Source organism: Aricia agestis, chromosome 11, assembly GCF_905147365.1.
Source record: "Aricia agestis chromosome 11, ilAriAges1.1, whole genome shotgun sequence".
Lineage (NCBI taxonomy): Eukaryota > Metazoa > Arthropoda > Insecta > Lepidoptera > Lycaenidae > Aricia > Aricia agestis.
The window spans coordinates 1,662,513-1,688,993 of record NC_056416.1 but is presented as its reverse complement, the minus strand read 5'-3'; the positions used below and the strand labels follow the sequence as shown (position 1 = coordinate 1,688,993).

At 42.7% G+C, this 26,481-nt stretch overlaps 2 protein-coding genes across 6 annotated transcripts in view; one reads left to right on the top strand and one right to left on the bottom strand.

Moving 5' to 3' along the window:
• LOC121731569 (protein outspread) overlaps window positions 1-24,712 on the top strand; it is a 256,640-nt gene extending 231,928 nt beyond the window's left edge. The window contains exons 5-15 of one of the 3 annotated variants that reach the window (XM_042121053.1): window positions 3,980-4,052; window positions 4,483-4,620; window positions 16,053-16,178; window positions 16,454-16,608; window positions 16,748-17,101; window positions 17,177-20,737; window positions 20,816-21,303; window positions 21,404-21,500; window positions 22,001-22,040; window positions 23,204-23,293; window positions 23,542-24,712. In XM_042121053.1, coding sequence (XP_041976987.1) covers window positions 3,980-4,052; window positions 4,483-4,620; window positions 16,053-16,178; window positions 16,454-16,608; window positions 16,748-17,101; window positions 17,177-20,737; window positions 20,816-21,303; window positions 21,404-21,500; window positions 22,001-22,040; window positions 23,204-23,293; window positions 23,542-23,648 — 5,229 coding nt within the window. In that variant the 3' untranslated portion in view covers window positions 23,649-24,712. Of the gene's footprint in view, window positions 1-3,979; window positions 4,053-4,470; window positions 4,621-16,052; window positions 16,179-16,453; window positions 16,609-16,747; window positions 17,102-17,176; window positions 20,738-20,815; window positions 21,304-21,403; window positions 21,501-22,000; window positions 22,041-23,203; window positions 23,294-23,541 lie in introns of all 3 variants that reach the window. The other 2 variants (XM_042121052.1, XM_042121054.1) reach the window with 2 other exon arrangements.
• LOC121731576 (sesquipedalian-1) overlaps window positions 3,454-26,481 on the bottom strand; it is a 28,089-nt gene continuing 5,061 nt past the window's right edge. Inside the window, exons 4-5 of one of the 3 annotated variants that reach the window (XR_006036256.1) lie at window positions 25,571-26,144; window positions 3,454-3,468 (exon numbers count right to left, since the gene is read on the bottom strand). Coding sequence is in view for 1 of the 3 variants with exons in the window: in XM_042121066.1 (XP_041977000.1) it covers window positions 25,987-26,144 (158 nt within the window). In the remaining 2 variants the exon portion in view is untranslated. Of the gene's footprint in view, window positions 3,469-10,947; window positions 10,970-24,985; window positions 26,145-26,481 lie in introns of those variants that run through there. The other 2 variants (XR_006036255.1, XM_042121066.1) reach the window with 2 other exon arrangements.

Sequence of the window (26,481 nt, the reverse complement as noted above, 5' to 3'; positions counted from 1 at the left end):
TACGCTTCCTTCGACATAAACAAACAGAAATGAGATTGTTTATATCACTAGAAGAGCTTTTAATAGCTTTTAATCCTGTATCCCGTTTAACGCTTCATCCCTGATCCTGGACCGATATTATCCGTTTTAAACTACAAAATTATTTTATTTTGTAGTTTAATAAGACTTAACCACCAAAGTCAACCCAACGTTAAGAATACATACTTATTGTTTTATATGAGAATATTATAATATTTAACTTTTTTAACTAGATCGAATAAACTACAAAGTAACAATATCAGAGTGACTGTCGGTTATCCTTATGTTCCTTATGACGGACAATGAAAACAATTTAAATGTCTATTACTATAAGAAGATCAGCAGATGTAAGATAAGCGTCTATGACTGCTATAAAAATTTCCATAGATAACAGTAAAATTATAGATTCCAGTGGACATGTAGGGACAGATCGGATGTGTCTCATTGGTCGGACATTCCGCACCATAAGCGACGAGGAAGCGATATCGCTCATTAACACTGGATCCGACGATTCTAGATAGTAGAATAGTGGCGTAAAGATAGGTCCTTGCATCAGAATTAAATGTCTTCAAATTCCAACTCGGTTGTTGAAATCGAAAAAATATAAAGTGGAATTATAGAAATTGCTAGACTAATGAATGCATTAATGTCTAGCTATAAAGTAATACTAAATATGGTAGTAACAATCTAGTAATTTATTTTATCGAAGCTCAATTAGATGTTTACGATAGCGCTCGTTATTGTCTCCGCTTTCTACTTAATCTCACGTTATCAAAGAAAGTTTGTGATAAGCATGACGATTATGCATTCCAACAAATGACAAACAAATTGAAAAGAACTTAGAATAACAAGTAAATAAATAATCGGCCAAGTGCGAGTCGGACTGGCTCACGAAGGGTTTCGTTATCCGTACCGTAGAGCAAAAACAGGCCAAAAATTTCGTTTTTTGTATGGGAGCCCCCCTTAAATGTTTATTTAATTTAAATATTATTATTATTTATTATTAAAGTACACATATAATAAGGACCTTTATGAAAATTTCAAGTGCCTGTCTGTTGCCATTATTGATATCGAGCAAAAAATAGCAAAAAAATCACATCTTTTGTATGGGAGCCCCCCTTAAATATTAATGTTATTTTGTTTTTAGTATTTGTTGTTGTAGCGGCAACAGACATACAAAATCTGTGAAAATTTCAGAAGTCTAGTTCTAGCGGTTCTTGAGATATAGCCTGGTGACAGACAGACGGACAGACAACGAAGTCTTAGTAATAGGGTCCCGTTTTGGGTACGGAACCCTAAAAATTAACAAAGGGTAGCAAATAATGGGTGAAATAAAAGACAATTAAAGAAGGTTTCCAAACAATATTTGAAACATAAAACCAATGAAAGATTTAAACATAGAACCTATTGCTAAAACAACAGTTTCGTGGCGGACAAATTCAATTACTACTCAGACAATAAGGAAGGAACAAGTTTATTAAGCCGATGGAGTTAGTCCGCCACACACGCGGCCGATCGCCAGACCGATAGCGGCTCCTAAACCCCATTTTGTAAGGAATTCATTAAGACAAATTGCTCTTCTGACCAATGTGTGACTTACCCTTGTCTTTAGAAAGATTTTTATATGATCTTCTGAACTACATCCTACATTTTAAACCCTTAAAGAAATAAAGTATTAGTCATAAATAAACGTCCCAATTGCAATGAATTATTTAGTAATAACTAATAACCTTTAAACGGAAATGGATAAGAAACATGTAGGAAGAACTTAAGTAGGCCAGGAAATAAAAGGAGAGGAAAAAAGGACAATTTGTTGGTTATTATTAGTAACCATGATGGTGAAGCTGTTTAGCGTGCAAAATCGACATCGATGGACAATCATAGACGAATATGCCCCGCGTTCTACGCGTTCATAATCTCTTGTATTGGCTCATCTTCCGCCAACATAGAAACCATACAAGTGAATACGACAGATTCTCAACATGGCAGTACAATTTGTAGGCAGCACAATCAATCTATTAAAGCCCGCTCGTTAGCGAGCTATTTGCTTTCCAACTATTAACGCGTTTCTAATGGTTTCTACACTGAGATCTCAATTGAGAATGTCGATCTGTTGTGTCGATGATATCGTGTTGGGGAAATCGTATACGATATCTCCTCTCTCAGTATCTAAATCAGACATGCTAGTGCTATTATTTTATATTATCAGGAGAGTTTCTATAAGTTAATAACTATAGCATGTGACTGCGTTTTTGTGCCCCGCGACTGCGCCAAAATGGGTTTATCATGTATGTGTTAGGGTCAATTCAGAACGCAACGCACCCGTAGATACATTTTTAACCACGCGTTCCATTTAACGTTAAAAACGATAAAACGCTCAAAATAGGAGGCATTTTGAGCGTTTTGATCGTTTTTAACGTCAAGTGGAGCGCGGGGTAAATTTATATGAATTTGACAGCTAAGGGTCAATTCAGACCGCAACATAAAGTATGGATTTGACAGATTTCAAATCAAATAAATTGAGAAATACATCTACGCGTCGCGTAGCGGTCTGAGTCAATCCTAAGCAGGATGTCTCACACAATTGAAATTTGTCAAATCCATACTTTAGAAATGCATCTACGCGTCGCGTTGCGGTCTGAATTGATCCTAAGTTGCAAGCTTGTGCAGCCTCATGTTCATCTCTCAACAATTTCTTGAAACAACTTCAAAAATTCTATGAATACAGATAAAACAACGGCTGCCCAGCACTACAAGCAAAACTCTATTCATTGGCACCATCAATAGTGCTAGCACGTCGACCAGCGGAAATGCGAAAGTATGGACAAACTGTGGAAATAAACCTAAGGTGCCGTTCCGATCTTTTTTCGTTCCGAAAAATTCAATTAAAATGCCACTTTATGACAGACTATAGTCACAAACTGTGGAGATAAACTTAAGGTGCCGTTTCGATCTTTTTTAGTTCCGAATAATTCAATTAAGAGGATTCCACACCGCCATTTTTTCCATACAAACGTTGTCCCCTGTTTCCTCCCTGGATAATGCTAGTAGAGTTATAATTTTTTTCCTGAATATCTACGGCCACTAATACAATGTCCCTATGTTTTCTTTTTTTTCATAATTTAATTATTAAATAAGATATGAACGTTCAAAAACCCAAAAAAATGGCCAGATTTTCCACTGTGTTCAAACGTCCAGAAAACAGATTTGGATAGATTATACAAAAAAAGCAAAACATAGGAACACAGCTCAAGCCTTTTTTTAATCTTTAATGAAAAAAGTACTTAAATCGGTTAAGTTTTGGAGAAGGAATCAGGGGACAACGAATCGTTGATTTTCTGGATTTTCTGCAGTTGTCTCTATCGCGTTCTGCGGTATAGGCTTGAGGTAAGGGAGACAGCTATAGATATTACACGTACTTTTTTTCATTTCTCTAGCCGCTGTGGTATCCTCTTAAAAAGCCACTTTATGACAGACTATAGTTCTAAAAATTCAAAAAATATCTTACATTATGACTATAGTATATAGTGTGTCATAAAGTGGCATTTTAATTGAATTTTTCGGAACGAAAAAAGATCGAAACGACACCTTAGGTTTATTTCCACAGTTTGTCCATACTTTCGCATTTCCGTTGGTCGCCGTGCTAGCGCTACAGGTAGAGACTCCAACTAGTATCAGTATTCAGTATAGTAGAACTATTACGGCCTGTATTCACTTTGACTAGTGCGAGTGCAGGTTATTAGTACTGGTGATCAGTGATTAGGAGAAAATAAAGGACTTGCACTAATCAGTTGCTGTCCACACTTTCTTTCTCCTGATTACTAATCACCTGCAATAATCACTTATCAAATTGAATACATGCAATTATGCCTCTTGTCGCATTTAGACTTCAAATTCACCAAAACCTTAATTTATCGCTTATTTTAGTACTTATATTCTAAACCATATTTAATGTTCACAGGGAAGACACAAACGCAACGCAACGTTTCCCGGGGGGCAAACGGGGAGTCTGCTGCAGTCAACGACAACGAGAAGTATGTATACGGTATACTACTACTAATAAATCGCTGCTTAAAAAATTGCCTGCCAAGTTTGTTAACTTAATTTTGCCTTTAAATATTGCTCTACTAATTAGAGGCCGTTAAATTCATTTTCTAGCACAATTGCCTAAAAAGCTCAATTTCTGTTGTTAAAATTGGCTAAAAAGGTCGTCTTGGTATTGGTCCACTCAAAATTAAGGCCATTAAATTGCCTAAAATAATTCTCTGAATCGGTCCATTGATTATTGGTCCACTCAAAATTAAGGCCAGTAAATGACCCAAAAAGCTAATTTTCTATTGCTGCGCTCAAAATTAAGGCCAGTGAATTGTCTAAAATGCTCGTTTTCTATTGGTCCACTCAAAATTAAGGCTGTGCCACACAGTCGGCATCACCGCAGCGATCTCATTTCAGAATACTCCGCAGACGCGTCGACGCTGCGCGACGCGGCGGAGAGGCCCCGGTTCTGCGGCGGGGGCACCACAACGTGGCCGGGGCCCCGCGTGCAGCCCCCGCAGCCCGAGATACCCAGCCTCGCGGCCCCCACGAACATCGATACCAAAGGTAAGGATTTAGTCGATACTATACTATACTAATGTTGGGCCAAGATTGCTAATCATTTGAACCCTTTTACCGGCAACCATTTAGCCGGTTATTGGGATGTGTGAAAAGAGGGTTTGCCACCATGATCGCAAAGCTGTCTAATGTATATACTCTATAGCATGGGCTTATGACATATCATAGACAAATGTTGCTCTACATATTTGTAATCGCTTGTTTCGTCCATCACGCGCCAAATATTTATTACAACAAAAACATAAGAGATGCTTTCAAATTTGGAATTATAAACCTCCCTAAACAATCATTTTACAGAGACAAAAAACTAACTTAAAAGGTATAACTGAGGGTATAACCAACCAATCCTATTCCAGAAATCCTATTTTTAAACGCTTTCAAGATAATTTTCTTATTTTCTAAAGTACTCTTACTGACAAGCCAGTCACTTTAGTAAATATCTACTAACGACTCAACTCGAAAGGTTAATAAAGTTAAATACGCGTCGTGCGTTTAGAATATCTGTGAATATCTGCCGGCTCCTCGACTATGTCAGTAGGCTAGCTCATCACACACGTACATCTAGTGTGTACAGGGGCCAGGATTCTTAATGGGAATAGACCGGAAGCAGACAAACAAATCTGATGATAAGCCAACGCTCAAGATAGAGGTGTATTCTCAGTGACGGATTAAGACTACTTGATGCCCTAAGCAATCCATGCCTGTAGGCCCCCCTATCTGTAGGTTCGTCGACTAGAATCGGTCTTTAAACCTGTAACGCCCAAAAATATTAGTTTTTGTCTAGAAACTTATTTTGGCATTGTTTGGCAAGGACGGATTTTTTTGTGCTTCCTCTGGTGCCCCCTCAGACGTGATGCCCTAGGCAATTGCTTTATTTGATTAAGGGTCAATCCGCCACTGTGTATTGTCATAAGGTTCCAACGCCCTGAATCGATGAAAGAGTTGGAAGATCTTGGGTCAATGTGAGCAGAAACCTTCTACGAGCTTTATTTGGATTTTTCTATTTTTTTTTTGAGTCTAAGTCGTAGCCTAGACTAGGCTAGTCTAGGCTACGACCTAGATGATAGACTAGACCAACAAAATGGTCAAATCGCATACATTTTGTTGGCGTTTACGATAATCGCTTGCCACTTGTCTACTAGGGCTGGCGGTTGTTTTACCGAAGCGCACGTCAGGTACTCTTGTTTGCTCCAAACACGTTAACCGCGCAATTAAGAAAAACGGTATCACGATATTTTTATCGACCCTTTTTCTTAAAAATTTAATATAGACTTAAAACGAAATTAATGCTTTCTACTCTGATCTTTATATTTCTTATCACAGGTAAAACAACATGAGCAGTCATACCAACATGCCTTCCCACTTAGACGTTTTGCATTTCAAATTTTGTCCCATAACATAACTGTGTCTTATTACTTGCGAACTATTTGGGGCTACTCCTTATAAGGGCCTCGAAACGATCACGAATATTTAAATGGAGGATACGAAGTGTTAACTTGGTTTAATCCGAAATCGGAATAAAAATACAGTTATTCCATTTAATTTGCATTTCGTAAACGTAGCCTCACTTCAGGTGATAAATACTGACTATATCTATTTCTGTTATATATTTTACCATTTCTGATCTAGTATTTATTATGGCTTTGGTAGTTTTCGGCTTTTGACTAAATTAGATATAAAATTAAATTGAAGAGATGAGTCAAGCCAAACATAATACATGTATTATTATTTTTCTAAAGTTCGTTTGTCTATTTTGGCCTTCTTTTATTTATGTTTGTGCAAATGTATAATACTATAAGTTCATTATTTCTTTTTAAATCCATATGGCTTGAGCTAGCTTGCGTTGAGGGGAAAGAGTACACGGTACATGAGATGAAATTGTTACTTCCAGTACGAGAATTTTGTGTCTGCCTAAACGTAGTATATAATTTCAGTTGATTTTGTACACTTACATGGCTTAGATCATAATTCAATCTAACATATAATTTCAGTTGTCTTCTCTACCATTTCCACTATAGCACATTATAGCTCTACTCACATATCTGGAGTTAAGGTAACTCTACTAATTCCACTACAGTATATCTCTACAAGTAACTCTATCTCAAGTTAGGCTGCGTTTCCACGAGAGATGTGTTGCGAGGAATGTGTTTTTGAGCACCAATAGAATCGCTTCATTGTCGTGAGCTTGCCGTGACATCGTTCAGCGCGGCGATGCTATTGGATCTTAAAAACACATTCCTCGCAACACATCTCTGGTGGAAACGCAGCCTTAGTCCCCGTTACTAGTCTCTACTCACTAGTCGCTAGTCACTAGTCTCTACACACCTGCTCGTCCTAATTAGAGCCGTTAGTATGCGTTGCGTTGAGTTATGCCACAGAGATTACCACTTGACACGACTAGGAGCAGGACACACTAGAGACGAAGCGGTTACAAATACTAATATTTTAACAGCCATAAACATTGTCTCATATTTCGACAACTTGCGCTTATCGCGGTCTTGTTTAGTTTGCTGTTATTGTTAAAATGAATGTCTTATGTCGGTGACACAATTATTCTATTTTGATTGTTCTTGGAAAAAAGAAACAACATATTTAATTTAAAACAAATTAATAACATTAAACCATTTTTCTATTAAATTCTCAGAATAAACAATCTTACAATAACATTAACCTCAAACCTGAATATTGTTAATTAATTTTAATTTACTTCATTTCTTATACTTTAATTATAATTGTTATGTTAGTCATAGCTGTCATACCATTTATAAGAACAAACATTTTTAGGTGAAAAATTAATTAATTATTAAATTCATGTTTTTTGTAGAAATTGTAGATGTGTACGTAAATCTCCATTCAAAACAAAATCAACATGAAACCTTTAGGTTGCGTTGCACCAGAGGCGTGGTTAAAGTTATGGTTATAGTTAAATATGGCGTCCTTTAGCTTTAACTTTAACCGGAGAAATTCACAGATGTCTGTTGCGTTTATTTTTTTACAGCTACAGGTAACAGGATTGAGGGTATAAAAAATTGAATTACCCGTAAAAATCGACAGGAAAAATTTAACACTGTAAAGCATAGAAAATTTTCAGATATACGTATGAGCGGAGGTTAAATATGGCGTCCTTGGACGCCATATTTAAAATTGACCAAAGATTTGACATTTTGCACTGTAGTTATAGTTAAAGTTACAGTTATAGTTAAAGTTAGTTGGTGCAACCCAACCTTAATCAATATACAAGTACCTCGGAAAAAACAAACTAACTTTTTTAAATTGTACATAATCGAGCTCTATGTATATATTGTGCGTGTGCCCTTAAGCAACAGAATATCCCCGCGTCAATAATAATTTAGTCGCATTATCGAGCCGCGACCTTCTGTGCGCGACTGTACATAACTAGTAACTACCTGTTTAATTAACGTTCTAACCGACTGTACCTGTAGTAGTAGTATGAGGTAGGTACAGTTATAAACAAAATAGCCGATATTAATAATTAATTAAGGAGTCATAATAATAATATTATGTTTGTTTAAAATCTATTTTCGAATCAAAAAAATCGCTATGCTAAATGAATCAAGGAGCACTGTTCGATTTTTAAATGTATTTGAGAGGCGCTGCGCGGAGTTTTTGGAACTAGTGCGTAGTAGATTTTGTACACATGCACCACTCACCAGTATTGAAAAGGCAGCAAATCAGCAAATCTATGAGCCCTACTTATACCAAACCATTTTATCTGTGTGTGTATATTGTACAAAATTACCCCCTAAACCCTAAGGTCAAAAGGCCACAAATTATTGAATATCCCACCATTATTAAAATATTTAATCACAACGTCATCTGCCGGTGAAAAATGTCCCCACGCGTGCGATATCGCGCACCATCGTGTGATAGCACTGATAGCCGGTAACCTGCGACTCTGTAATTAATGTGATAGGAAATATTTACTAGGAAATGATCGGCTATTAACTACATTTAACCACGTGCATGATTTTCCTGTATGAATGGTCTCCCTTAAGGTGCCCATACACGGGACAATATGTCGTTTCGATCGATCGTCAAGAAAATCGTCCAATCGATCTTTTGAACGTAAAATCGTTTGCGATATTGCTACACACGTATAATTTGTCTTTTTTTTTATGAAATAAGGGGGCAAACGAGCAAACGGGTCACCTGATGGAAAGCAACTTCCGTCGCCCATGGACACTCGCAGCATCAGAAGAGCTGCAAGTGCGTTGCCGGCCTTTTAAGAGGGAATAGGGTAATAGGGGAGGGTAGGGAAGGGAAGGGAAGGGAATAGTTGAGGGTAGGGAAGGGAATAGGGTAGGGGTTAGGGGATTGGGCCTCCGGTAAACTCACTCACTCGGCGAAACACAGCGCAAGCGCTGTTTCACGCCGGTATTCTGTGAGAACGTGGTATTTATCCGGTCGAGCCGGCCCATTCGTGCCGAAGCATGGCTCTCCCACGTATAAAAATTGTCGTTCGATTTTAACATCGAGGAGATAAATCGTTATGATAATTGTCCCGTGTATGGCCATCTTTATAGGTACAATTATAATTGAGTTTTTCTTAGTAATTAATTATTAGATGCCTAACGATAACATGACCATACGTCCCGCTTTCAGAGAGTCTGTCCCGGTGTCCCAGCGCGGCCGAAATTGTCCCGCTTTTGCAAACAGACCAAACGACACTTTAAAAGTATTTTTATGTTTGAAATGCCTGGAAGTAACGTACTGCAATACAACATGTGTTTATTCTGGCAAATTTTACTCGATATCAATATTAATGGTAGATATATTCACATTCGATCACAGGCTAACCCACATGCGGTAATAAGCTCTCGAATCGACGTAAAATTTTAAGAATCAAGCCGCTGAATTTGAATATAAAAGTATTTTGAAATCAGCCGTGTAATATTCTGATTTTTATGACCGAAGCGCATTTACATTTACGCATACATAGTGGGCACAGTGGGTATAGCTACTTGTACTATTATCTATTCTGTCATCTGTGGTATAGCGCTGATGATGATGTGAATGATCAATGATGACATATTTAAGCCACCTACGCGGTGCGTGCTCCCCTATCCCACTGATCTACAGCCAAGGGCAGCTCTAATTACAGATACTAGATATCTCATCTCACACGATTGCACGATCACGACATAGACACGCACATAATTGTCACACAAATGTGCACAGAACTAACAAGTCTGTAATTGCTCATTCAAAAAAATAAAACAATTTTGATCTAATATATAAAAATAAGTCGGGTTTTCCTTCCTGACGCTATAACGCCAGAACGCACGAACCGATTTCCACGGTTTTGCATTCGTTGGAAAGGTCTCGGACTCCGTGAGGTCTATAGAAAAAAAATCAGAAAAAACTTCAAGAGAATAGCAGGAAAACAGGGAAAATCATTTTATGGCAAAACAACGTTTTCCGAGACAGCTAGTTTATCATAAAATATATGGAATGGATTTCATAATAAAAAAATTGCTGCTCTCTATTCGAAAATTTATCATTGCCAAATCAAGGGCGCTCTGTAGCGGTCGTGCCTACTATTTTCTTTGTATAATAATACGATTTACGAATGAGTAGATCGTTTGTACGTGCTAAGGCATCACCACTCGCAACGTTTAACTTTACAAAATACCTAATCTCTCTAGATACATTAGCATAGGCAAAAACTTTGGCAGGCAACAAAAAGTAGTAGTAAATATTAGTAATTAATTCTGTGTAAGTAATTGATTCTGCGATATGAGACACGTAGCCCGGGCCTGACGCAAAAACACACATAGAGTTGTAACTGGTAGACCTGACACGAGTTTACTTTTGACTTCTCTACACTTAAGAGGAGTCCACACCGCCGTTTTTTCATACAAACGTTGTCCCCTATTTCCTCCCTGGATAATGCCGGTAGAGTTATAATTTTTTTCCTTAATATCTATGGCCACTATTAGCGTGTCCCTATGTTTCTTTTTTTTCATAATTTTATTATCAAAAAAGATAAGAACGTCCAAAAACCCAAAAAATGGCCAGATTTTCCTCTGTGTTTAAACACCCAGAAAACAAAACTGGCTAGAATATACAAAAAAAATAAAACATAGGAACACAGTTCAAGCCATTGTTTTAATTCTTAATGAAAAAAGTACTTAAATCCGTTAAGTTTTGGAGAAGGAATCGAATCAGCGGACAACGAATCGAAGATTTTCTGTTCTTTTATTAGAACTTTTGTCGTATTGTCTCTATCGCGCTCTGCGGTGGGAGACTTGAGATTGGTGAGACAGCAATACATTTTCAAATACCTATTTTCTATTTCTCTCGCCCCTGGTGTATCCTCTTAAATCCATACATAATGGCCCACGATGGCCCATAGCAGGCCATCGTCAATTGTAGACCATGATCATCATTATCATTGTGTTTACATCGTCCGCCATCATACACTATTAGGTCCATTACCCCGTCTACACGATGGCGATGGCTTGTAGTGGCCAGTGGGCCAGCATGGACCATTGTGAAGACTGAAGAGATCTAACTTTGACAATTACCCACTTTTTCAGTTTATTTATTTTTATACAGAAGTTTTTTTTCAATAGCTTTAGCGAAAGCGCTACTAAATATATAATTTACTGCCAAAAATACTAGAAAAATGGCATACATTTTAAAGGTTTACTACCTCCAATTTCCGACAAAATAAAAACATAGAAAGAAGATACTGTATATAGATACTGTATACATATAGATACTGTATATAGAAGAAGATACTGATGAAGATAAGACACAAGAAGAGCAAAAAAGTATTCCAAAAATTTAAATCTAACTTTATCGAAATGAAATCATTGAATTAATGTTCCCTTACGCCCGTATATTTGTATATTTTATTACTACATACTTATATCACCTTACTTAAAATTGCCATGTCTACTCTCCTGCGATCTACACACAAAAGTCGCTGAGCCATCATGTGGAGGTCAGTGGCCGGTGTACAAGAGATAGGTGTCTGACGCAGCAGTATTACATCTAACTCTCTTCTGACTCATACGATGTAATGTTAGGAAAGTTGCATGTTTCTAGCTTGAATGTATAGTCCAAAACACGAGGCCAGTCGGAAAATTTTATGATTTACAGTTTTTTACAGTTTGAAGGTTTTAGTGTCTATTTTTTTTTTCATTTCATTTCATTATGAAAGACTCATACTGTATAACATAAACACATACAGTGCTCACAAAGTGATAATGCGCATAGAAGCTTTCGAAATTTTTCGGCAACGGTGGTATTTCCAGAGCGACGGTAGACGATATTATTGCATTTTCTAATTGCATTGCGTTTAAGATACATGTACTTATTAGTCAAAGTTCGTCGTGATATTCCTGTACCTTTTGTAACACGGTCATTATTCACGGTCATTCATGCGCATTATTAATTTTGAAGTACTTTAAATGTAATGTAAAATAATAAATGTAATTTCATTTCATTTCATTATGAAAGACTCATACTGTACATTTTTAAGTTGTTTCAACGAGGGATTCGAACCCACGACGGTCTAGCTCTAAACTACTATAGCACGAAGGCTTTATCTAATCTACCTTTAAACGTAGGGTCACTTACTCAATGTATAATAATTACAGATCAAATTGATTCTTTTGTGTCCACAGAAGGTTGTTGTAAGGTCGCAATTCGCCTGTCATTTAGATATATGGCGGCTAATTGTTATACCATGAACACCTGACGAAGATAAAGAGATGCAATTATTTATCATTAAGCTCCACAGTCCACATCCATACTACGAGCAATACTACCGGTGGTAGGCAACGTAGTTCTTTCTACGACTTTCAAAAAGTGTATCATACCCATTTTGAATAAAATGATATTTTATTTTATTATGATTTATTTTATTTATTTACGCGAAAGTGTGTCTGTTTGTCTCTCTGTTACCTCTTCACACCCAAAGCGCTGAACCGAGTCCCGGGAAAGAACATAGGATACTTTTTATGCCAGAAAATGTACGGTTCCTGCGCGATAAACAAATTTTTGGCGCAGCGGAGTTGCGGGCGTTATCTAGTGTTCTCTTAATCGAGAAATGATCGGAACCCAAATTATCGGAATGCTACCCAAATTATCGGAAAGATACCCACATGATTCAATGGTTTTTCCCGATACGCAATCTAAATCCGAAGGCATCATTGCGAATTGTGATGCAATGTTCCAGGAAATTATGCATACCATTATGTCGAGGTGGTGGTATTTTCCTTTAGTTATTTTTGGTGAAAACAAGCTATCGTTGGGAATTTGGTGTACAAGGTTTTGTCAACCTTAATCATTATTGAATTAAATGCCAAATACATGTTATAAATCAACCAGTGTACATGTAGCCGCACTGCGCTTGCGCATCAAATTTTTTTCACCCTTGTATCTTGAGAGTGCTATTTATCCTAACCTATCAGCTGCATATTGGTGTAGGAAAGAGCTTTATGTAATAATATAATATATAATAACTATGGACGCTTCACACCACGTCAGTCTGGCCCCGTGCTAAGTACCTGAAGGACTTGTGTTACAGGTACCAGACAACGGAAATATATTTAATACTTTTATACTATACATATATTTAAGATTTTTATTATATCATACACATATTTAATACACATCCAGACCCGGGAACATTGAAAACTTTTTGTTCCGTCGGCGGGATTCGAACCCGCGACCCCGGCTTGAGCTGCCACACAGTCAACCAATTGAGCCACAGAGCTTTGAAGGCATAAATTTGCACAACGCTTTTTTGCCCACGTTACAACTCCTAATTCCCAAACCTCTTGTATCAATCATTCAGGATTGCGAGGTATTGATTCCCAAACTAGTTCAAAGGCAGTTGCTCTAGCAACTATTAGCTATGTCCACACTGTGCACTTTCATCTTCAATTTTCGTCATAAACTTTCATAATATTAGCGCATTCAATAATTGAATGCGTCAAGGAACGCAACGCCAATATTGTCATTTTTGAAGTTTTGGATACGGTCAGAGGGCATGCGTCGCGGGCGTGCCTCACGTTCGCTGTTGACTGCGCTATAACGCATGCCCTTGACGAACAGAAAAAGGCACAGTGTGGACAAAGCTATTAAGTAACAATTTAACCCTCTCACCTTATTCATATTCCGATGATCCCGCGATAAATCCCCGGGACTCCGCGACACCCCGGTCCCCGGCGCTATTGTGTATGATTTTTATTTGCGCTCGTAAATAATCCCGTATGACTCGCTGATTGGTTCGCCTTGCTAGCCTGTTAAACTGTTTTGTTGTCAAATTGATATTCCTGTGTATTTTCCTTGTACGATAATGTAGATTGTAGAATAGGGGTTATTTGTGTTTTTAAATGTTATGGCCGATGAAGAACAGGGTAATTATGTATTGTAGTAACTTTAGAATATGTTCCCCTGCCCACATTACGATTGGATATCAATATTTAGACTTGTAATGAAAACAAGAACTTTGGTTTAGAGTTCAGAGCAAAGAGTATGTAAACTACTTAACACTTAAGAGCTAGTCACCTCTAATGCTAAGTACTTACATACGGTTTTACTCAGTAATTTTACTCCAAATCGAGCAAAAACCACCGTGTAGACCGCAAAACTCACAGCTCGAATCGAGCCGGCTCGATGGAATTAAATATAGATATCTAATTTCCTTCGATTTGGAGTAAAAGTATCGAGCAATGCTGAATGTGTGGACGAAAGCCCGAGCCGTGGTTTTTACTCTACGTGATTACTCGATCGACCAAAACCGTATGTGAGTAGGTACTTAGCATAAAGCAATGTTCTTGTTGCCATTAGGCTAGTTGGCCAGTGCTAGTTAGCCAATGCTACCGACACAATTTTAGTCAGACCCCTTCGAATTGGCGTATTTTACTATAATAAAGACTTGTAAAATTACTCAGTAACAAATTACTAAGTATACATATTACACATCAATCTTTAGCTATGTACGGTATTTCCGTTAAAACTCACAAGGCAAAGTTCTAGATGTATCGGTTCTGGTCTCTAGTGATCACCGCGTGATGATGAAGTGCCACGTGCGGCACACCTGACGCCGGCGGGTCAGATGTGGGTCGGACCGCGGACGCGCGGCTGCAATCGGCTGCTCCAGATAGCAAATCAGTGTTATCAGCCGCTGCAACTGTTTAGAAAGCGCCAATTTGACGCACTAGGACGCTCGACCACCGTAGTTTGCATGCCTAGCAAATTGAGCCTACATTCTCCGGATAAATATAGACGCGAATATAAAAACGAGGAACTCGTAAATCGGCGCCAAAATTCCTGCTTCGATTCGAACGGTTTCCGCGCGCTTTCCAACTTCGGACAAAAAGCCATTAGCGTTAATGTCATCTCGGTTCTCGTCTCGAGCGAGGATCCTGAGCTAATTTCTTGAAATCGATGAGTCAGTGTTAATCTGGATGTAATCAGTTAAGAAAATTACTACTCGTTGGAGGCTTTTTAAAATGGCCAGCGGCGCCATGTTCGAGTGCGGGTGACATTACCCCTCCCCCCTGCCCGTCCCCGCCTCCCCCCGGCTCGCCCGGCCTGGTCCATATCGCGTGCAAGGTCACCAACAAGAGCAAGACCGAAGTATGCGCCCTTTAAACCGATAATTTACGAGTTAGGGCGGCCGCACACTCGCCGATATTAATATACGATTGTAATTTTTGCTGCCGAGCGACGGCGAGTAATGACATGTCGTTGTTTTGTACGTAAATAATGGGGCGTTTTTCATAAATATTTATGCACATTCGCAGCACGCCGAGTGCCAACCTCGTCTGAAGTATCGCCTTTGACACTTACCGAGATTGCTTCGCATTATGCTGACCGAAGTGACCGACGTTGCATACAAAAGAACTACGCTCCTGCATCTTTTCACTTCAAATATACTTTCATCTATAACATACGGGCCCTTCGGCTCGACGGACCATTACGGGCTCTCGACCTTACGGGCCGCAATTACTGGGCCGAGTGTTTGCACAGTCAATATATCTGGGCTCGTTAGGCCACTCTTTTGTGCGATCGAATAATATAAATGGAGCTGTCATTATGCGAAATTGTAGAGCGATACCTTCAAAATGGTGGACCGCACGCGAGCATCGATTACGAGGCGGACAAAAGTGCCGGATAATATAAGCCTGGATGCGATAGCAACAGGTTTTGGAATCTTTACCTTCAAAACTACGACTTGTATGGTGAAAGATTTTGAATGCTTTAAAAGCATCTTATTTTTCAATGGTGAGGATATTCGGTGAAATTCAAACTTATTCGACGGCAAATAGAAATCATTTGTCTTAGAATAAGTTTGAATTTCACCGAATGTCCTCAGGCTCCATCAAACCGCCCCTTAAAATACCAAATGCAGTTTTTGAAATATTTATCTTTTCCAGTGTACACCGACCAGCCAGTGTCGTCAGCGTCGCCGCCGACCCGCGACAAGATCAACGGCGAGGAGAAGGCGCGCTCCCGCCGCCGCGATACCTGGCCGGAACACCCCAATGGCAACAACGACGAAGGTACGATAAATAGTACGAGGATATACGAATTTAGCGCCAATGATGTCAATAGAGTGTGTCTTAAGTAAACACTCAGGTTTCTTTTCCTTTCGTTAATTTCGTTACATTAAGATGCCGCATCGGTAGTCAATACCATTTCGACTAGCAATTCTCGTAAGATTTGCTTGACTTGTCAAGGTCCCAAGATATTCGTGAGAAACAAATTCTGATCACCTGCAACTTCAACCCTTTTTTCCTTGACCTAAAAAATTAAATTTTAGAAAATAATATTCCAGGTAGCGGCCGAACACCGCTGATGCAGCAGGAGAACCAGCTGTACGACGAGCAGCTGCGCGACATCGCGGCGTCGCTGACGCGGCCGCGCACGCGCCGCGCGCTGCCGCCCGCGCTCGAGCGGCCCACCCGCCTGCCGCCGCCCGACAGACTCTCGGTAAGCCAGTCCGACATAAAACATGAGAGACAAATTGCAGACAGGAGCGACAAGATTCTACAACTACCGTGATAAAACACGATTGGTCCAACATGTACACTATTACTGCTTTGTTCTCACATAAAAACAAATATTTCAGGCACGAGGGTCACCGGATGGCGGAGTACCGAACGAAGAAGTCATCACCAGCTCCGCGAGTGAGGGCAGCGAAACGACCGACGCCGTGGAGGCAGCGGAGACGACCGAAAGTGGCCGAGTGGAGTTGCCCGCCGAACGACTGCTCCATGCCCGAGCCGGGTGGCTCCAGAGAAGAGGCCCCGGGGGCTGGTCCAAGCACTGGTTCGTCCTTCGAGGAGCGGCGCTGCTGTACTTCCGAGACCCTCAAGCCGAACACCGGGGCCTCATGGACGGCGTTATCGACCTGAGCGGAATATCGCGAGTCGTGGAACTGCCCACCTCGCCGTCCACGAATGGATACGCTTTTGAGACAGAGGTAGGACGAGGAATAAAACTTACTTAAATTATTAAAATTAAGAAAGAAAAAATAACTTAGCTTTATCTGTTACAGACCTGGGACGGCAAGCATATCGTGTTGTCGGCGGTGACGGCTGGCATCAGGGCCAACTGGGTGTCGGCGATGCGGCGGACGGCCGGCCTACCCGACACCGGCCCGCTGTCCCTCGTCCTGCGCGAGGACAACGTCGACCGGGCCTCGGAGTCCTCCACTTCACCGGTGACCCCCATCACGCCCGGTAACGTCCGGTCGGGACCTTTCTCCTCCGACGAGGAGTATAAAACGGCCTCCGAGGGCGGAAGAAGAGATAGCGCCGATTGGGGCGATCTATCGAGCCAGCTCCCGCAGTCCCCGATCCCGAGTCGCACGCCGATATCCAAGGTCAAGGAAAAGGTGCGCGCGCGAGCCTGCCAGCAGACGACCGTCACGATCGACCCGAACGTAGAGAAGGACGAAATCGACGCAGCCAAAGAAAACAAAAAACCCCAGGATATCATTGAGGAAAACGAGAAGCCGAGCGAACCTAGAAAACGGAGCTACATTTCGACCGCAGACAAGCAGTCCATCGAAATCGATGACCTTCGAAAACAACTTAAACTTGCTCTCAACGACGTCAGCGAAGCTGAATCTGAGCTCGCGAGACTTCGGAAGATGAAAAGTGAGGCTGCTTTAAGAGAGAAAAAGATGGAGGAGCTGGTCGTAGCTCTCCAGGCGAAGGAGGAGGAGATAGCCCTTCGGACCGAGGAGGTGGAGAGCCTCGACGCGATAAAGAAGTTGTATAACCAGGACAAGTGTACCTGGGAAAAGAAGTTGACCGAGACGCAAACGTTTTTAAGGGAGTCGACGGAGCACTGCGAGATGCTAACCGGTCAGTTGAACTCGGCTCAGGAGACGGTGCTGCAACTTCAGAAGGAACTCAACGAGCTCAATGAAAAGTTAGTGAAGAGCGTCAAAGAAAATGATTTCCTGTATGTCAGGATACGGGAGCTGGAGGCTAAAGCTATAGAGTCGCCGACGCGGGAGAAGAGAAAAAGCGTCGGATCTCTCACCGAACTCGGCAACGTTCAGCACGATTTGAATCTGGAAACCTTGGAGAAAAATAGACTGATTGAGGAGTACGTCGACCTGCGAGGTAGGTTTCTAAAAGCCATTCAAGAAATTAAAACTATGAAGAGGGAGCTCCGCGAGTCCCACAACGTGTACGACGAGCTCGAGCTGACCAACATGAAGCTGAGAAACGAAATGAAACTGAGGGAGCAGTGCAGCAGGTCCGAAATCGATTTGATGGCGGCTCGTATATTGGATCTGACGCAGAAATTGACGGCGTCCGACAAGCAAGTCAGGACACTGAAACATAAGATACAAAAGACCGAGTCGAGGGAGAAGCGTCGAAGCCTGTCGTTGAAAGGCCGAGAATCCATGACGCTCGGGAAGGAGGTCGAGGAGAAGCTGGCGGAATTGGAGGGTAAAATAACGCAACTGGAAACCGGGGAACCGGTTCCGATTATAAATTCGCCTTCGAAAAGTTCTTCCCCGGCGAAGGAAAAGCTGTCCAAGAGCGATAGCGTCACGGACGAGAAGAGAATGAAAAGGCTGGCCGCTAGACTACGGAGAAAATCGTTGGACAGTGTCACGAGCTCCGAGCCCATGAAAGTACTAGTCCGATTGAGTTCGCTGGAAACCAAAGTCGCCTCCGCCATGGAGAATCGCCGCGAACCGGCCGGCCCCTGCTCCCCCCTTCGAATGGTCGTCGGAGCCTCCGAAAACGACGGCGAGTCTCACGAGAAAAGCGCTATCGGGACGCAATCGCAGAGACATCTCCTCGACAGGCTTCAAAACTTGGAGGACGTCGTGATACACTCGAGGAACAAGGTCAACGAGTGCCTGTGTCAGATGAGCGCGATGCGAGCGGCGAAGTCGAGGAGATCGCCCTCGCCGAGCTTAGAGAAGAAGTACAGCGTCAAGTCGATGGAGAAGTGTCTCATGGACGTCAGCAAACTGCTGCAGGAGTGCTCCGACAGGTGCGTCGCCGACCCCGCCCGCCCCGACCGCGCCCCCGGCGACGACGTCGACGACAGCGTGACGCAGGCCGTGCTGCAGCTCGAGGAGCAGCTGCGGGCCAAACTGCTAGAGATATCGAGGAGGAAGGCCGCCCTCTACGAGGCCGGGGAGCTGACGCCGAGGAAGAATTTGGAGATTCTCGCGGAGAAACTCGCGTACGAGGCCGTCCTGGTCGGCCGGATACAGGAGGCCCTGGAGTCCTCCAACGGCAGCCGTTTCTTCGCCAGATTGATCAAATCCGAGATAATCGAAACTAGTCAATTGATCGATAAACTGAAGGCCAAAATAAACGGCGAGAGCGTCGCGACCGTCTCGGCGACGAGGAGCTCGCTCGACTACCTCGCGCGGATCCTCTCGCGCAAGATTGACGTTATGACCAGCGGGAGGGACGGCGAGGCCTCGCGCGCCGCCGACGTCATCGTGCACGGCGCCGACCTCGAGGCGCTCAAGGCGGCGCAGCGCGACGTCGCCGCCGCCGTCGAGCGGTACAAGTCCGAGACCCTGGCCGAGCTGTGCGCCGCGCTCGCCGCCGAAACGCTCAGTTCCTGCGCGGCCGGCGACATCGACGTCGAGCAGCGCGTCAACGCCGAGGCCGCGCGCGTCCGCGAGGCGTGGGCGGCGGCGCGCGACGCGCTCGGCGCCGAACTCGTACAGGCCGAGGTGGCGCGCGCACTCGCCCGTGCCGCGCAGCTGTGCGAGCGCGGCCTGAGCGACGCGCGCGCCGCCCGCCTCACACTCACCGCGCAGGACCGCGCTGACCTCGAGCTGTGGTGGCAGGCGGCGCACGACCACCTGCGCTGCGAGCTCGACGCCGCCGTGCGCGACATCGCCGCGCGCTGCCGCGAGCGCCGCGACCGCGCCGACGTGACGCCGCGCGCCGACAGCCGCGCGCTGCTGGACCGGCTCGCCGACGTGCTCGCGCAGAAGGCGCTGGTCGACGCGCGCGTGGCCGTGGTGGACGGCACGTACCGCGCGTCGGCGCCGCGCGATGCCGACCGCCGGCCGGAGGACGCCATCGCCTCGCTGGAGACTGACCCCGCCTGCGAGGCGGAGTTCGTGTACCTGTTCCAGCACTTCTCGACCGAGTGCCGCGCGCTCTTCTCCAGTGACTGTTCGGGCAACAGTGAAGACTCGACGAAGATCAGCGGGAGCCTCGAGCGCATGGAAGCGGAGGTGGCGGAGGCGCGGCGGCGGCTCGCGGGGGACGACGAATCCGCGGGCGACGGGCTCGCGGAGGGGGGCGCGGGGGAGGTGGGCGTGGCCGATCGGCTGGAGGCGCTGCGGGCGGCGGTGGGCGCGCTGGCGTGCGGGCGGTGCGCGCGCCTGCAGGAGGCACTGGAGCGGCTGCAGTCGGAGCGCGCACGCGGGGAGGCGGCTCTGGCGCAACAGGCCACGGCGCTGGCGGCCGCGCGGCGCGCGCGCACGCAGATGCAGGCGCAGCACGAGCGCGAGCGCGTGGCTCTGCGCGAGCGGGTGCGCCAGCTGCAGCGCCGCCTCGCCGCGCTCGACTCCGAGTACTCGGCGCAGCTCGACAGCCTCCGCGCGGCCTATCAGGTGAGTATCCCCGATCCGCTCGCCTACGTCCCTACCTCGGTCAGATCGGGTATTGATTTCCGCTCGTTGCCGTTCCAGAGCGCGGTCGCGGCGGACACGCACGGTGATAGCCTGCGCGCGCGCTACCAGCAGGAGATCGAGCAGCTGCGCGCGCTGTGCGAGAAGGGGCTGCTGGCGATGGAGAGCTCGCACCGGCGCGTGGTGCGCGAGTTAGAGGAGAAGCACCGCGCGGAGCGGGAGGCGCTGCGGCAGGAGAAGGAGGCGGCGCTAGCGGAGGAGACGCGGGCGACGCTGGCGGCGCTGGACGCCATGCGCAAGGCGCACGAGAGCGAGGTGCGGCGCGAGGTGGACAAGTTCAAGGGCGAGCTGCTGGCGCGCGGCGGCGAGCTGGGCCAGCTCAGCGGCCGCCACCAGCGCGAGATGGAGGAGATCAAGCGCGAGATCCTGTCGCTGTCGGAGCGGTACAGCGTCAAGTGCGTGGAGTCCGCGGCGCTGGAGGAGCGGCTGGCCACTGCCTCCGCGCAGCTCGCGCACGCGCATGACCACATCCTGCAGCTCGACGCCAGGTGAGACCGCGATGTGACCTCATATTTATTCCTATTCGATTCCGAGTTAGATAATTAATATCAGCTGAGTTAAAAAACACGTCCTTCACTCGATTTTCAGAAACAAGCAGCTGCGCGCGCACATCATGTCGGAAGCTAACGATATTAAGATGTCGGAGGCCGCTAACTTCTCGCCGGTGTTCGAGGACAGCTCGCCGGTACGTATATGCCAGCTACTGGCATATAATCATCAGCTTTTCGTACACCACGCGCAGCTGGCGCCAGCGCCTGCGAGCTTAGCACATGCATTTTGCATGCAAGACTTCGAGGTCATTCTTTAATTTTCATTAAAATTTTAATATTAGAGGGTCATTCGTACTTAAGTTCATAAATGAAATGATAAATCGCATTTATTTGGGCTGTTTTTGACAAAAGAAAATAGTAATGATATATTTTAAAATTTCTGATTCTCGTTTCGTCAAATGCGGTCTGAATTATAACTACATGAGAAGCGAAATTTTCATTCATTGCTAAAAGAAGATCAAAGCTACCGCTGGACGTAATGTCACACTGAACCGAAGGAATATTTGTTGCTTATTTATAAAGTACAATTGTTTTCAAATTTCCTTTTGGTTCTGTGTGGCATAATGCGTCCTACACGCACAACCGGTGGACGGTGTTATGTATATACGAGCGTACAGGGTTTAACTAACGGCAGGAGGCGGTCCCGGCGCCCGGCGACAACCCGCAACCGCCAGGTAACCCACGGATTTTGGTCGCTATCCTACAGGTTTTGGGTGTCCTACGTAATGGTTTTGGGTGCTTACCGTGTCCTACGCAATGGTTTTTGGAGCTTTTCGTGTCCTACACAATGGTTTTGGGTGTTTACAGTTTTCTATGTAATAATTTTAAGTTTTTACCGTGTCCAACGCGTATTTTGAGCGCATACCTCGTCCTACTCAAAAGTTTTATGTGCTTACCACGAACAAAGTAACGATTGAGTAATATAGTAAAATAACGAATGGTTTAGTATTTTGTCCCTGTGTTATGTAATCTAAAAATACTGTTGTATCAACTTTGTACTATTTATATTACCTATTAATATTATTGTTGTGTTTGTTTTTCCCCACTAGCGTTATGTATATGGTATTTTCGTTTACGTCCGGTCAAATGCTTTTTCTCGTCCTATTAATTAAGGGGGCGACTAACCCAAAATTGACGATTTCAAAATTCATTTTTATACTTGAAAATAAGCCCCAAAACTGTTTTATTTTCTAAACATAGAGACTACATTATATTTCCAAGAATTTGATCTGAGCGAAAACACGATATCTTAAAATTTTCTTGATAGAAAAAAATCACAATAATTTTCACGAATTTTTCATATAATGCCATAACCGTGCATACTAAGTTAATACTTTAACACATTGCATTGTATAAAATTCTATCATTGAGACATTGACCTGGCGGATTTTTAGAATGTTGAGGAGAGAAGGACGACGTTTGATTTATTTTATTTTATTTTAAAGGAAAATTTACCGCTAGTACTAAGGTTGAAATAAAAAGTAACAATACAAATGCCAATTAAAAGTTTTCGCGACTAGGTATTTGTTTAACTTTTTGTGTTAGTCGCCCTCTTAATTTTAAATTAAGTTTGAAGATAAAAATAAATATAATATATCCCCACTCCCCAGACGAATACAGCCGGAAAAAAGAGCCTAAACGTCAAAGAACTTTAGGCTCAATTTCACCAACGTCTGTTAATGTTAACAACTTGTTAAAATGTCATGTCTTCTCGTTCGTTCATACGTAAAACTAAAGAGGTAACGTGATACTAATTCAAGCATAAACTTTAACAGTCGTTGATGAAATTGGACCTCAAACCTAAAGAAATTATAATATATTTAGTACCTATGTGCAGAAGTCATCCCGGTCGAGCCCGCTGCTGGAGTCGCGCGCGCTGACGTACGGCGCGGACGCCGCACGAGCGCTGACGCTGTCGCCGGTACAGGTGAGCCGGCTTCTACACTAGTAGCGACTACTAGCGTACTACCGACTGCTATATTTCTCTGATTAGCAATTTTAAATAATATCATATCATATGGAGGCTCACGCCTTGTCAGTCGTTAAGTACCTTAATAATTTTGAAGCGTTGTGAAGGTGGCAAATCACAAATAATATTTACAATTTACATCTTTCATGAAGCTTTCCAATAAAAAAAAGAATCGCTAAAGTGTAAACAAATGTTTGTTTTTACAGAATTGAAGATGAAAGATTGTCGCGGTGCAACGCCACGCGCGAGCGGGGTCGGGGGCGGGCCGTTCGCGGGCGTCGTGGCGGAGCGCCGCAAACGCTTCCTGCTGTGACGTCACACGTCCGCGTCACGTGACATCACGCCCCGCCCCGCCCCGCCCACCGCACTAGCTCCGGCCGCAGCTTTATATACCCGTATACGTTATTTATCAAATATATAACATTAATATATATCACACATAGAGACCTACGCGCGTCTCCGATGCGACGTATTTAAAGATATATTCGAGTTTACGTTACTAATACATAATCTTTATTAACGTTAAGTTATTAACTAAGACCAAAAATGTCTTTCCCCTGTACTCGAAGCTCCTACTCCCACCCACTTTGTATATAATTTTGTTTGATTTGTTTTTATTGACTTAATTTTAATGACCTGTAGAGTGTACATTGTTTTCATCGCTTCTCCCCTCTCGCGCGGTCGCTCGTGCGGGCGCGCACGCTCGCCGCGGCCGCCCGTGCGGGCGCGCACGCAACTGTTACATTGTAAATACCCACATTCATCTATCGTAACCGGTCTTCTGCGCCTGACCATTTATTTTATAAGGAGTTTGTTACCAAATATTTCTTATTTATGTTTTTTATGTTTGCGTGTTTGCAGACGGCCGCGTCTCGGCGCGGCTCTAGGTTTAATACTTGTTTATTATTTTTAAAGATTTATATCACTCACACAATTCGGGAGACAAGTGACATTAGCGGATAAATCTACAGGAAATTCACTAATATTGACTTAGAAATTAATATTCGTAACCGAGTGAGACTCGCGTATCCGCCGAGTCGGGCACGGGGCAGGTTAGCCCTGCGGTTAGGAGTAACACTTGACATTATACGTAGGATAGTCACGTTGTTTTCTGTAGCACAGTGTAGGCACGCGGCGTGCTGTTACCATGTTTCCGAGCTGGGCATTCGTCTTCCACGTATCACGTTGTTATGTATAGTCACTTTCGCTTCAAAAATGCCTCGTCGCTGAAATTAGTGTTCAAATTTGCTCAAACGAGTACCAAAACACGTTTGTCTCTTTCTCCTTTAGTTTTAACGATACAGGCGTCTCAAATTCTAATGAAATAACTTTTTTTATGAGCTGTCTGTTGTTTGCCTTTATTTTATTATTTTCCACCGATACATAAAATACACGGGATTTGAAAAATCAAAATGATTTTATGGAAAATTATGTTGTAATGAAATATTTACTCTAGATTGAAATACTTTAGGCATCTTCGTTTTTATACGTGCTGTCATAACTCTGAGACATCTGTATCGTCAACACGTCTATGTTATCTTTCCTTATCAATAAGTTGACATTGTAAAGTGTTGGTTTATATAACAAAGATTTTTAAAAATAAAATACTTCATACAAAATTGTGATTTTATTTCATATCCTTGTCAAAATTTAAACAAAAAACAATGCGTTTTTTCACATCGACAATATTTTTTCAACATCATTAGACAATTTCACGTTTTTTGTTTTCACATCCCACATTTCATCTGAACTGTAACTATAAAGACGAGTGAGTTACTTATTTGACAACTTAATATTTACTTAAAAGCTCTAAATATTAATAAATTAAAATATACAATAAAAATTAACAGTTTAAAACAGTGAGAACATCTTTAGATATGTTTTACAGCTTGTATTTTAATATGCTCATTGTATTCTAAAGATTATAAGGAATGTCAAAAACAAAGTAATACTGTATCAAGCCAATAACATTTTTGGGATATCACAGTATTATTAACATTTTTTGTTGGTTGTATTATCTTCAAGATGACATGTGAATGCCTATATTTAAATAACTATATACTATATCTAATAATAAACAGGAACTCATAAAAACTAACAATACGTGAATTGTATAACTAACAAGCAAGAATAAGTGCGTACTAGTCACAAACACTGTGTACAAAAATACTAATAGGTAATTGTTATACAAATACTTAAGTTTAAATACATTTCATGAAAAAGACAAATGACCACATCTTAAAACTTCAAAGGAACATTATTTAATGCAGCATAATATTACCTTAATATTTTGTATCCTATACAAAATATTAAAGGAATATTACTGTCTAATACCGCTATCCCCAATGTCCGCCGGGACTTTATTTGTGGCCCGCGTGATGTTAAACAATTATTTTGAAATTCACGCCCACCGGCAAAATAACGTAAAGTCTATGTGATAGTCGTTAAAATTTTTCCACTTTTAAATCGTTAATTTTGAAGAATGTTATTTTTTAACCCTAAAAAATTTTTGTTGAGGCCCGCGCCAAGACCAAAACATGTTTGTGGCCCGCATGAAAAAAAGGTTGGGGACCACTGGTCTAATATTATTGAACTTTAAGATCTTGTGTGGTCAATGTTTAATCATCAGTTTTGTTTGCAAAGCTAGATTATTATAACTGTATAAGTGGTTTGTTCTTAGCTTCCTCTCTCTGTCGTACCATCGCACGCCACTCATTGCGATCTGCCAGAATCTTACGTCCAAAAGCTTTGTGGATATCACGAAATGTAGTCTTCTTACGAGGGGTCTCCGGTTTCGCATTTTCTTTGTCTAAAATAAAATCAATGATACAGTATTGTATTACATAAGACAGCCTTTCCCAAAGAGGGCGATAACGTCCCCTTGTGGGCGCTGAAGGTCTAAAGGTGTGGGACCCAGAAAAAAAATGGGGGCGTTTGTGTAGAGATTTGGGGGGTGATTTGTAAATTCATTTCATCTGGATGTATTTTAAATTGAAACAATTGGCGGGCGTTAAAACATATTTTGTTCTCAAAGTGGGCAGTCGACAAAATAAGTTTGGGAACCCATGGTTTAAGACCTAATCTTAGGTTGATTTTTAGCATTTTGACAATCGGATGAAAGTACTATTCTAATTAAAAAATAAATA